This window comes from Maylandia zebra, linkage group LG18 (assembly GCF_041146795.1).
Source record: "Maylandia zebra isolate NMK-2024a linkage group LG18, Mzebra_GT3a, whole genome shotgun sequence".
NCBI classification, from domain to species: domain Eukaryota; kingdom Metazoa; phylum Chordata; class Actinopteri; order Cichliformes; family Cichlidae; genus Maylandia; species Maylandia zebra.
Window position 1 is genome coordinate 9,898,407 of NC_135184.1, and position 12,218 is coordinate 9,910,624.

Below are 12,218 nucleotides of genomic sequence, written 5' to 3' on the forward strand. Positions count from 1 at the left end.
TTTAAAGACTTCTGCTCTCACAGAATTGAAGAGTGCAGTCTAAAGTCTGAACTTGAAGTCAATTTACAGTCCAACACCAAACTGAAGCGAGGATTCAGGTTTGCTGCTTGTAGGGAATGAACATTAGAAAATACATATAATGAGGGGAATGTACAGTAGTAGGAAAAGATTATATGTGGAAGCAGACTGCAAACAAAACATATTCAGGCCACATTATTGCTGCCATTTCCATGGATATAAAAAAGAGCGAAATACAAGAGAAACTGTGATCAGACAGAACGTGATGTGGAAGTCAAGTAGATACAGAGGCGACTAGAAAAAGTGAAGGAGTTTAAATTAGTAATCAACCCTAAACACTGCAATCACTCAGGATGAAAGTGTCAGGTATAAATAACCGTGTGCACACACAAAATGAACTCAGATATTTTTATACTTTTTCTTTATAGGAGTGTTATGAAATAATGATGCTTCACAGATGTTTCAGCTTGAACTTACAACAGCAAATCATACCTGTATGTGACCTTCACACAGTAATAACAATAATAGGCTCAAAGACAGTATAGCTGCTATATATGTATAGTAGCAGTCAGTGGTCAGTCATTGTGGTCATTTGGGGCTTTTAATTATTTTTTTAAACTTTTCTTTTCCCAGGGTTGAAAAATAAACAGCAACCATCTGTATTGGCTTTAAAAATCCGAATTGGATGCACAAGTTTGAATTTATTTAGAATCTTCTCTGATCCACACAGACTCAAAAGTACAGCTCAAATATATCCATACACTCACACTAATATTTGGTTAAATGTCCCTTAAAAGCTTTTTGGTGGCTATAAAAATCATCTTTGCAAGGTGCAAGTTCCTAACATAGTTTGGGCTGGATATTTGACCAGCTCTGCTTGGCATAACTGGTGAAGTTCATTCAAATTTCCTCGATTTCCTGGCACCAACCTGGCTTTTAAGTGCAGTCCACAAATTTTTAAAAAGGTTGAGGTCGAGGCTTTGGGACGACCATTCCAGAAACCTAATGTTAGTGTGTAACAAAGTTTCAAGCATCTATAAAAAATCTAGGAAATCATTAAAAACCCCAAATTACCATGACATTCATGATCATAAACTTCTGACCACAATTGCACAAATATAACTAAAAAACCCAACTCCATCCACCCCAAAGAGATTTAACAGTCATTTCTCTTGTTAGGAATGAAATGCAATGGAAAGCAAAATCTTATGTTGAAATATAGAAATGTGATTTTAAGACTCAAAAAAGAAAGCTCAACGTGCAATTAAACTTATAGCTACATGTGTACCTTTTCTGGATTTGCAATCCCAAACCATGTAAACATGAGAAGCAGCACTGCTCTCCTTCACAGGCATAAATGTGTCGTCCCACTCACAGCTTGCCTCAAGTCCTTTTAAAAGACAGTCATTGAAGCTAAGAGCTTGACATTTCACACCACATTATTCATCAGCATGTTCATAAACAAGGAAATGAGGAAGACTTCTTAAGTGAGATTAGCTGCATGCCTTCTGACTAAGACCTCCACACATCCACCACAGATTGGTTGGTGTCAAAATGCTGTGCTTTGAACTCTCAAAGTTTTCTAATTTGCAAAAGAAGAGCTTGTGTGTATGTAAGCCTGTGTGTGTGTGTGTGTTTGAGAGACAGGGCTGTTGTTATATTAAAGCCCGGTGGCCATGTTTGCATATCAAAACAAATCAGCATGTTCCAGACAAACTGGGTCCTGTCTTAATTAAAAGAAAATGAGAAGCCTGTGCTTCTTCTGCGATAGCATCACTGGGTCGACAGCGTTGTCTGCTGCATGGACAGACTCTAATAAAGCAGCAAGTCACACAAAAGGGTGTTGTCACTGTTCATAACACTGTGGCCAGTGTGGGCCGATTGATTTGGTGGGTCTGGATTGTTCAACCACATTTTAAATCAACATCCATTTTGTGGTGCGTTTTTCCAGCAAACACAAAGCTTTATTGGACCACAGAGAAATAAGGAGCGGCTGTACCTGAAGAGGTTGTTTTTTTTTTTTGCTTGATTTGAAGGAAGAAAGCAAACGAAGACTGGGTTTATAGTCTCTATTTACTGTAGCTGTAGTGCATGTTTGTCCTCCGCTATTTTTATTTAACCGAATGAGCATCTTCAAAAGTTCCCACTGTGGAGGATAAAAGTAGCAAGGCAAAATATTTCAGACGTTGGTGAAATCTTAATGTCTGTACAGAGCTAAGAAAAATATTTTACAAGTAGTTTTTAGAATGATTTTTATTTTTTTAAGGGAAAAACAACAATCCAAATCTACCTGGCTCTTTGTGAAAAAGCAAGCTTCTTTGTTTTCCTGCCTCTCACTTTGCAACTGGTCCAAGAAGATGACTGCTGTCCCTGAGCCTGGCTCAATTCAATGTTATTTATATGGCACCAAATCACAACAACAACCGCCTCAAGTCGCGTTATATTTTAAGGTAAAGGCCCTACAAAAACACAGAGAATACCCCATTAATCAAGCGACCCCCTTTGAGTAAGCACTTGGCAAATAGCGGGAAGGAAAAACTCCCTTTTTAACAGTAAGAAACCTCACTGCAACTACCTTATAATATGTCACATTCAAATGACTGGTTAGCTGGTACTAGATGAATAAAACTGAAATGAAGTGATGACTGTTGTCTCATAGGTGATTGATATCAAGCCAAATAAACACCTTCAACTCTTTGTTGTGTTCCTGAAACAATATTTTGAAGTGGATCCCTTCTTTTAAACACTCATTCTTGTTGATTTTGTCTTTCAGAATCTTTCATGAAAATTAAAAAAACCAGTGAAGATCTCTGAATGATTTATTAATTATTTCAGTGCGGACCTCGGCGAGATTTCCCTTAAATTTCACAGCAGTCTACTCCTTAGCTCTCCGAGATGTTTCTTTTTACATCAAAGTCTGACCGACACTGGACCACAGCTTGTCTAAAAATGCATCAAAGCATAGACTTAAAGCCTTGCCATGACAAAACAGCAGGGTTTAACTTTTTAGGTACGCTCTAGGGTGCTGTCTATAATGCCTTCTCATACACTTTAAACACTGATAACATTTCCTCGCTCCCTTATCGCCTTCCCAGGAAGACATTTCTCTGCCACTTTCCTAAGAAAGAGAAATGCTCAAAGTTTAGGTGTTAAAGAGGGCTTTCTTTCAGCATTTTTGCTTGACATATACCCCACAAGCCCACCCCACCCCATCTCCCTGCACTGTTGTATCTGTGAGAAAACGAGGGAGAGAAGGTCTGAACACCTTTTCAAACAGCCAGGTAAACCCTCCACTCCAAATGTGTCACCTCATCAACAGCAGGCGAGCAGAGTTTCGAGATGCCTGCCTGGTTGTTCTTGTCAAGACTTTTCTTATCAGGGCCCAGGCTTTGTTTCTCTGTCTTGCCAAGTTAAAGCCTCGGATGCTGCGGATCCTGATGCATATGTGTGGGAACAGACAAGAAGGAGTAACAAGCTTTGAGAAGCAGCAGGGTGATGAGGCCGGTCGGGAGATAAGGAACACATGCTGTCAAAGTGCTCTCAAGCAAGAGTTTGAATATGAACCTGCTCACTTTTCCTCCGCCGCATCATTTTAAAACTATAATGAACTGTGCTTGGAAAAGAATCAAAGGAACGAGTGCAGAAAATTTTTTGACACCTTTACCGTGTAGCATCCTGTTGGTTCAGTATAATGATCGCAATGTGTGCATAACTAAATCGCACCAGATGTGGTTGACATTCACGGTCATTGTCACTTTGATGATTGGGATTTTTTGAAGCACTGCGGAGAAGTTGATGCATGTGATGTTGAGGGAAAGTTTTCAGAAGTGATGAAATGGTAGAAACTCTGCATTCAAACTGTCACTAGGACAAAATCTGAGCCAAGATGAGAAACAGAGCCCTGTGGCTACACAAGTAAAAGACCCCCAAATCTCCTACAGTGGAGTAAGACATCAAAAACTTAAAGAGACACATACTGTAAATGACCACAAACCATACAGCAAAGTTGTTTTATCGTTATGCATCTCCTAGAGCTTTTACTATATGTTTGCAGATGTTTTGTGTCATTTTGCTTCTGTTTTTTTAGGTTTTGTGACTCTGCCTGAGGGGTGTTCTATAAAGAGAGATTAATGGGCCAGAGTTTTCAGTGTCACAACGGTGCATCCCTTTTTACCTGGCTGGATCACTATGGTAACTTATGCTGAACACATAATGGCTCCGGAGCAGGTTATGTTCAGAGCTTCACTTTAATATTGTGTGTAAATGCCACATTTTCACTCATTCTTTTCCTGACTGCAGGCAGTGAGTGGGAGATGGATTCCTTTCTTTGACTGGGTATTTGCCTGCATTGAGTTGGTGATGCAGTTGACGTGTAAATATAAATATATAAATAAATATAAGTAAATATATTCATGGTGGGGGATAGTTTAATTGATTAATCCAAAATTGCCCATAGGTGGGAATGCGTGAGTGAATGTGAGTGTGAATGGTTGTCTGTCTCTATGTGTTAGCCCTGCGACAGACTGGCGACCTGTCCAGGGTGTACCCCGCCTCTTGCCCTGTGACAGCTGGGATAGGCTCCAGCACCACCCGCAACCCTGAAAAGGATAAGCGGAAGCGAATGGATGGATGGATGGATGGATATTCATGGTGCAAATTTGCTGCCAACTTGCAGATATTGCAATATCTGCAATATCTGCAAGCTACTCCTTAGCTCTCCGAGATGTTTCTTTTTACATCAAAGTCTGACCGACACTGGACCACAGCTTGTCTAAAAATGCATCAAAGCATAGACTTAAAGCCTTGCCATGACAAAACAGCAGGGTTTAACTTTTTAGGTACGCTCTAGGGTGCTGTCTATAATGCCTTCTCATACACTTTAAACACTGATAACATTTCCTCGCTCCCTTATTGCCTGCAGGTAATTGATCAGTCTAAATATAGGCTATTTATCACTGGGAATATTAAACCAGCACAGTGGTTTCTGTGTATCCCTCATTATGGAATGGAGCTTCTCAAGTAGTCTGTTATGTTTGATGTTTCACACCTGTGCAGATGTCACATTAGACGAAAACCTTGGAGCTCAGAATAAGCGGTAAACAAATAAATGAAACGCTGAACTCACAAGATTAGATGTTTATGTCGGTATTCCCCTCTTTCCTTATTTGCAGCGCCAGTATGTCGTTCACATTTTATATATATTTTTATATTCTTTATAAGACCTCTTGCAATGTCTCAAACTGGAGTAGGTGGCACTTTGTTGGCCCATTTTCTGCAGAAGAAGAGTCGCATGACGAGACTGCCTCTTTTATATAAGCACACTCAGAAACTGAAGCAGAAAGCCTGGGAACCCATCATCTCTGAGTAGGACTTCAGTTATACTGACTGGAAACAAACTTTCTTTGTTTTACATATTTTTATGTAATCTTATGGAGTAGTTTCCTTGCTTTGCTTTGTACTTTTGCGTTCTGCATCTCCTTGTAGTGATGTCATGGCGGGTAAAGGCCAGCCTTGTTGGCATGTTCACTAATCCATCTGTGGCTTTACTTTTTAATTGGTGTTAATTACTAAATTATTAGCAGGCTAAACCAAGTTGGTTATCATAGCAAAAACCACACCTGCGGTCAGCAATATGTTGACATTAGCATTTACTGTCAAAACAATTCACTTTTTATCCCATCATCTCCCTACTTGCATTGAGTACACGTGACTCCACCAGAGCTGGAATTGCTGTTTTTATCACCAGAGCATTGTATAAATGCAATATGCAGGCTAAACTTGTTTTGAAATCTAAAATTAATGGTGACATTATGCGAAACAAATTGCCTAAGAACATCAGACAAAGTCGGTGTATCCTCAGCTGACTCATTTTCACCATAAGGTTTTCTTAGCTTTGTTTCATCTGCCAAAATTATGCATACATTAGAGGTTGCGTGTCTTTATAGTTTCCTCTTATGCCTGCCCTTTGTAGTTGTGTTGAACTTTGAATTATGAAAGAGGAAAAGCATTTAATGCATTAGTTAGACCACATTTTGCCTCATTCACTGTGCTCCATTTATTTTTTTCTCATAAAGCTTCAGTAAAAGTTGCAGTGTTTATTTACCAAAAGCCATCTAAAAGTGCATCAAACACTGAGAGATTAATGCATCCACTGGTTACCAATAACAGTTCCCATTAGGATAGTTCAGCTGTTCAGCAGGGGAAGCTCGATGAGAACCACATTTGAGTCTAATTCAGCTTAAGGATTCAATTGTGCTGTAGTTTGTAGCACAAACCTGCTACATCAGCTCATATTTGAATCACTTCACAGTGTGTACGAGGGAGCTATGATGCATTTTCTAATAAATTTTCATAAGTTGATTTGATGAATTCTGATTTTTGCAAAATGTTTTTGGACCACCGCAGCTCAACTCATCTGCATGAATTTTAGTTGGAAGGGATTACAGCTGTGGCTGCAGGCCAGCGAGCTGGAGATCAGTATCATTGTGAGGTTTTGTTGCTACTATACTGTGAAAATGAGACCATGCTGGTAACGCTGTGAGGAAGCACTTGGTCACAGTGAAACTTGGGTACAGTTTTCCTCCCAAGACCGCTTTGGTACTTTGCCTTTAGGTTAGCAGGGTCATTCTCAGGCCTTTTCCTGTGTTGAAATCCTTCAGAAGCTGAAAAACACATGCTTCATACCGCAGCTAAACAGATTTTTAGTTTCATTATTAATCAAAAATAAAAAGAGCCAAGAACAATTTGCAAGAAGGTAAATGATTCATGCCACACAACAGCAAACAAATAACTGGGGTTGTGTTTGTTTTTCCTAAATGAGGTTTGTTCAGCTACAGCTGAGGTTGATGGGAATTTTGTTACTTTTGAATATTTTTCATAGTTGCAGTGTACAAGGGCAAAGGTCGAAGGTTCACCAAAGTAGCTGGGCTTCATGCTCTGTTGGGATATTTTTGTTTGAATGAATTTATTTAATCAGCATCCAAAGGTCATTTCCAAAGATCTGCTGTGCTTTTATACTAGAATCTAAATGAAAAGCACTGCTCTATAAACATGTCAGTGCAGCGATATTGTAAACTTCATTTGAAAATTGAACCAAAATTATTAAGCTTATTTTCATTTCATCTTCAGGTGTAACTTAAAGGTTTTCATTGACCTCTAGAAGTGTTGCGAGTTTCAGTACACTGGAGACCATCAAATCTACACAAAACCAACAAGGAATTATTTTAAAAAGTATGATAGTAAGGCAGCATTTTTTTTTCCAGTCCTGTGATGGAGTACATGTTGGAGCACATTTAGATTTTTTTAAGTACAATGTTAATATTTCATTTAGTTTTTTTCATAACATCATGTCTGATTAGCGGTCAGCTCTTTTCTTCCTGAAAGCAGGCAGATCGTTCTGCATGCTGAAGGTATGTCATCCAACTATCGACACTTCATGCAGAGCAAGGCTCTTTTCTGATTAAGGATTTGATTATTTGACAGGGTTCATTTGTACCAGTCGATGCATAAGATGGATTTGTATTTTAATGAAGCTGTGGGGGAACTTGAATGATCTTGCAGCCAGGAATATCGACCTCAGGATTTAGAGAGATCTTTATTCTGCCCTAATACGCCAATGTGAGATTTTCTAATGATCTATCCAAGTTTTTCAGTTTTCATCCTTGTGGTCTCCCATGCATTAAATCCATCTAACTATCTTCTTTCACCCCCTACATCCTCCTCCTTTCCTCTGCAGGAAAATATCGAAGACCTGGCTGAGCACCGGCTGGTTCACTATGACCATCGCCCTGGAGCTGTGTGATAGGATCAATGTCTATGGCATGGTGGCGCCTGACTTCTGCAGGTGAGACAGTGGAGCTGAAAGTCAAAGATCATCACCAGCTCCACCAGCAAGCACCATCATTGAGATTTTTTTTAAAGGAGAGCCATAAATGCAGTAACTTCAAATATGAATTCATAGCAGCACAGCCGCCTGATAAGAAAGATTAAAACTAAATATATTAAGACAGCTGAAAATGAAATTTCAGTGTGGCTGGAGAGGGTTTTGGAATACTTAAATTGCTTGTGTATTAGTACATAATAATTCAGTAAACTGACAAGTATTCATAATGTTGAAAGAAAAGACAGAGTCCTGGGTTTTCTTCTGTTTCAGAAACATTATTATAGAGCCAGTGCCTGTTAACAGAGGTGTTAGATTTATACTAATCATCCAAATACAATGTACAATTTCAGATGGGGGAAAAACGACAGTGAAAGGATTTTCACTAATTTTGTATTAGTGAAAATCCTTTCACTGGTCAAATTCCCTGCTATTGCATTAAAGCTTGAGTCATGCCTCCCTTTGCTTTTTCTGGCTTTGTCTACCTTTTTGTGCTGATACATTTGGTTTGTTTTCTGCACCATTCAATATCCCCACAACAAGCTTTTTACTTTTTCATTCGCTGCAGTGTGGCATCAATAAAAATATCCAATAATTGAACCGACACACAATGGATTATCTGGTCCCGAGGCTGGGAAAGCACACATTGGTCGTGAACTCTGAATACAGACAACTGAAAAGCTGCATTGCTTTATTGCATTTAAAATCCGAATGTTTTTGTCCTCCACATGTTCTGTATTATTCAGTATGCAAATACAAGAGCACCCAGCGATGAACTGGAACATGCGTGCATGAGGGATAATGCCTCATGTGTATCCTGAAGGCAGGCATATTTTACCAGAGTGATTTCTGTTTGAGAGATGCTTTTTGTTAGGTCAGGTTAATGCATGTACTATAATGCTGATTAGATGATAAGAAGTCATTTTGTTGACAAGCAGAACTATATATTGCCATCTTATGAGGACCGTGTACTTTCAGTATATACTGACTAAACACTTGCTTTTCTTTCTTCAGAACTGGCTTTTTCTTTGGGCATAGACTCAACACGGTTCCTCTGAGATATTGACATGACAGCATCACACAGCATCAGCAGATTTGTCAGCCGTATATCCATGATGAGAATCTCCCACATCCACTACATCCCACAGGTGCTCTATTGGAGTGAGATTTAGTGACTATAGATGCCATTTGAGTGCAGTGAACTCACTGCCATTTTAAAGAAACCAGTCTGAGTTGATTTCAGCTCAAACTCAAATATCCTGCTGGAAGCAGCCATGGTAACACCGTGGTCATAACGGGATGACTATCCCAACAATACTCACGTAGCCCGTGCCATTTAAACAATGCTCACTTGGTACCAAGAGGCACAAACTATGGAGAGAAAAGATCCACCATAACATTACACCACCTCACCATCACCATCACTGAGAGTACAAGGCAGGATGTGTCTGTTCTTTCATGTTGTTTATGCCACATTTGACCCTACCATCCAAAAATCAAGAAATCGAGGCAACATTTTTTCAGTCTTCTGTCATTCAGTTTTGGTGAGCTCATATGAGCTGTAGCCTCGGGTTATTCTTATCAGCAGGCAGGATTGGCACCCACTGTGGGCTTTCGCTGCTGTAGCCCATCGGCTTCAAGGTTTGATGTGTGGTGCATTCAGAGATGCTCTTCTGCATACTTTGGTTGTAAGGAGTTCAGTTACTGCTCCCTTACTATCAGCTCAAAGCAGTCTTTGCATTCTCCTCTTGACCATGTCTACATGCCTAATTTCATTGAGTTTCTGCCATGTGATTTGCTTTGTAGATATTTGTGTTAATAAGCAGCTAAAGAGGTTAACCTAGCAAAGTGGCAGATAGTGCCGGTGTCACTAAAATGCAGCATCTGACTGTTTCTGCTGTCAGACAGCAATCTCGATTCAGTGCAGTAGTTTAGAATAAAATTTTAGCCTGAAGCAGATAAGATTCAGACTTTACGTTTTTAAATCGCTCTTCTTGAAAGTTCCAATTAAAGAAAATCGGGGACTCTTTTAAACAGTGTTTAACAACATTGTTTGTTATTGTTGATAAGCAGAGGTGGGACCAAGTCATTGTTTTGCAAGTCTCAAGTAAGTCTCAAGTCTTTATCCTCAAGTCTCAAGTCAAGTCTCAAGTAATGTCAGGCAAGTCAGAGTCGAGTCTCAAGTCACTGGTGTAAAAGTCCGAGTAAAGTCACAAGTCTGAAATTTTGAATTTCAAGTCCTTTCGAGTCTTTAAAAAAAAAAAAACGAAAAAAGAATGTTGCAGTTATGCTAAATGTAAATATTAGACCATGTAATTTTTAAATCTGTGTTTTTCTCAACACATGACAAAATAGTGAACTTAGAAAATATACACAAATTGTGAAATTGCACCTCTTTAAAATGCAGCTCAATTAAACCTAGCTCCAAGGATAATTTTCACCGACGGTTCTGAGATAAGCTGCATGTTATTCTTGGATGCGGTTGTAGGACCAGCTTTAAAATCGCATGACAAAAAATATCATACACATTAAAAAAAACTGTATCACCAACGTAGCCTGGACAACATTTGCTAGTTAGATGAAGTCAGCTATCTCATCTTAGGATATTTATATGCATATTTATAATCATACGGTTGTTGGAGTGAGCGCATACACTCATGAAAGTTTAGTAACTTCAGGTCACTGCAACAAGCCCAGGTACAGTTTACCGACGGATGGGTGCAGGACCTTGAAATGCACCGTGTAGAACGAAAGACCATCGTACGTATCATAAGTTTACCAGTCTCACAAATTGTCTTCATAAATACACATTCGTTAACCGTTTATTAATAGGACCTTTGAGCTCAAGGGTAATTAATTAGTAGTGGAAATAATTTCTGGTAGCATCACAGAAATGTAGCAGTGACAATAGTACTGTATGTTGTAATCGCACTGGGCAATTAGTGATACAAAACAACTGTTTTATCCTGTGAATAAAAGTATATGTTTTTGTCAATGTACCATAATAACAGAAGCGAAACGCAATATTGTGTCAGGACAATTCACTATTTATGCACAATAAACAAAGGAGCATAGCGCGACCATTTCTGTTCAACGCCAGACTTGCTTGTAACCTATATCACTAATTATGTTATGAAAATGACGTATTAACTACTACAAAACACTGACCTTTGTGGAAATGCTTGGAGCAGACTAACCTGTGAGCTGGAGTGTTCTGGGACGTTATATTTGATCTTTGAATGGCTGCAATCCAGACCATCCGTCGCATCTTTGTTACTTCGGAAACATGGCTCGAACTATTTCTCTTCAACGACGTAATCCGATAACAACCGATCTCTTTACCCGTCGGCTTCCCGTGGCTGTCATGCGACCGGCTATTGCAGTTAATAATACAACAGCTTCTTGACATTTTTGTGTTTCTTTTTATCGCTGTGTGACTGATTTCAATTGAAAGCCTGCGTGCGCTAGTACCTCTTGCCACGAGTTCCCAGAATCCTTTGCGGTTTTACCCCTGAATGACGTCCATCCATCCATCCATCCATCTTCATCCGCTTATCCGAGGTCGGGTCGCGGGGGTAGCAGCCTAAGCAAAGAGGTCCAGACCTCCCTCTCCCCAGCCACCTCCTCCAGCTTGTCCGGGGGAATACCAAGGCGTTCCCAGGCCAGCCGAGAGATATAATCTCTCCAGCGTGTCCTGGGTCTGCCCCGGGGCCTCCTCCCGGTGGGACATGCCTGGAACACCTCGCCCAGGAGGCGCCCAGGGGGCATCCTTGCCAGATGCCCGAACCACCTCAGCTGGCTCCTTTCGATGTGGAGCAGCAGCTGCTCTACTCTAAGCCCCTCCCGGATGGCCGAACTTCTCACCCTATCTCTAAGGGAGAGGCCAGCCACCCTTCGGAGGAAGCTCGTTTCCGCCGCTTGTATCCGCGATCTCGTTCTTTCGGTCACTACCCACAGCTCGTGGCCATAGGTGAGGGTAGGGACGTAGATCGACCGGTAAATTGAGAGCTTCGCTTTTACACTCAGCTCCCTCTTCACCACGACTGACCGGTGCAGCGTCCGCATTACTGCAGCCGCAGCCCCAATCCGTCTGTCGATCTCCAGCTCCCTTCTCCCATCACTCGCGAACAAGACCCCGAGATACTTGAACTCCTCCACTTGGGGCAGGAACTCATCCCCGACCCGGAGTGGGCACTCCACCCTTTTCCGGCTGAGAACCATGGCCTCAGATTTGGAGGTGCTGATCCTCATTCCCGCTGCGTTACACTCGGCTGCGAACCGCTCCAGTGCGAGCTGGAGGCCCTCACCCGATGAAGCCAAC

At 40.7% G+C, this 12,218-nt stretch overlaps 1 protein-coding gene across 2 annotated transcripts in view; it reads left to right on the top strand.

Moving 5' to 3' along the window:
* The window catches only part of st6galnac5a (ST6 (alpha-N-acetyl-neuraminyl-2,3-beta-galactosyl-1,3)-N-acetylgalactosaminide alpha-2,6-sialyltransferase 5a), a 72,748-nt gene that overhangs the window by 47,971 nt on the left and 12,559 nt on the right, over positions 1-12,218 (top strand). Inside the window, exons 4-5 of one of the 2 annotated variants that reach the window (XR_013094328.1) lie at positions 7,754-7,861; positions 8,912-9,045. Coding sequence is in view for 1 of the 2 variants with exons in the window: in XM_004555223.6 (XP_004555280.1) it covers positions 7,754-7,861 (108 nt within the window). In the remaining variant the exon portion in view is untranslated. The remainder of the gene's footprint in view (positions 1-7,753; positions 7,862-8,911; positions 9,046-12,218) is intronic. The other variant, XM_004555223.6, reaches the window with a different exon arrangement.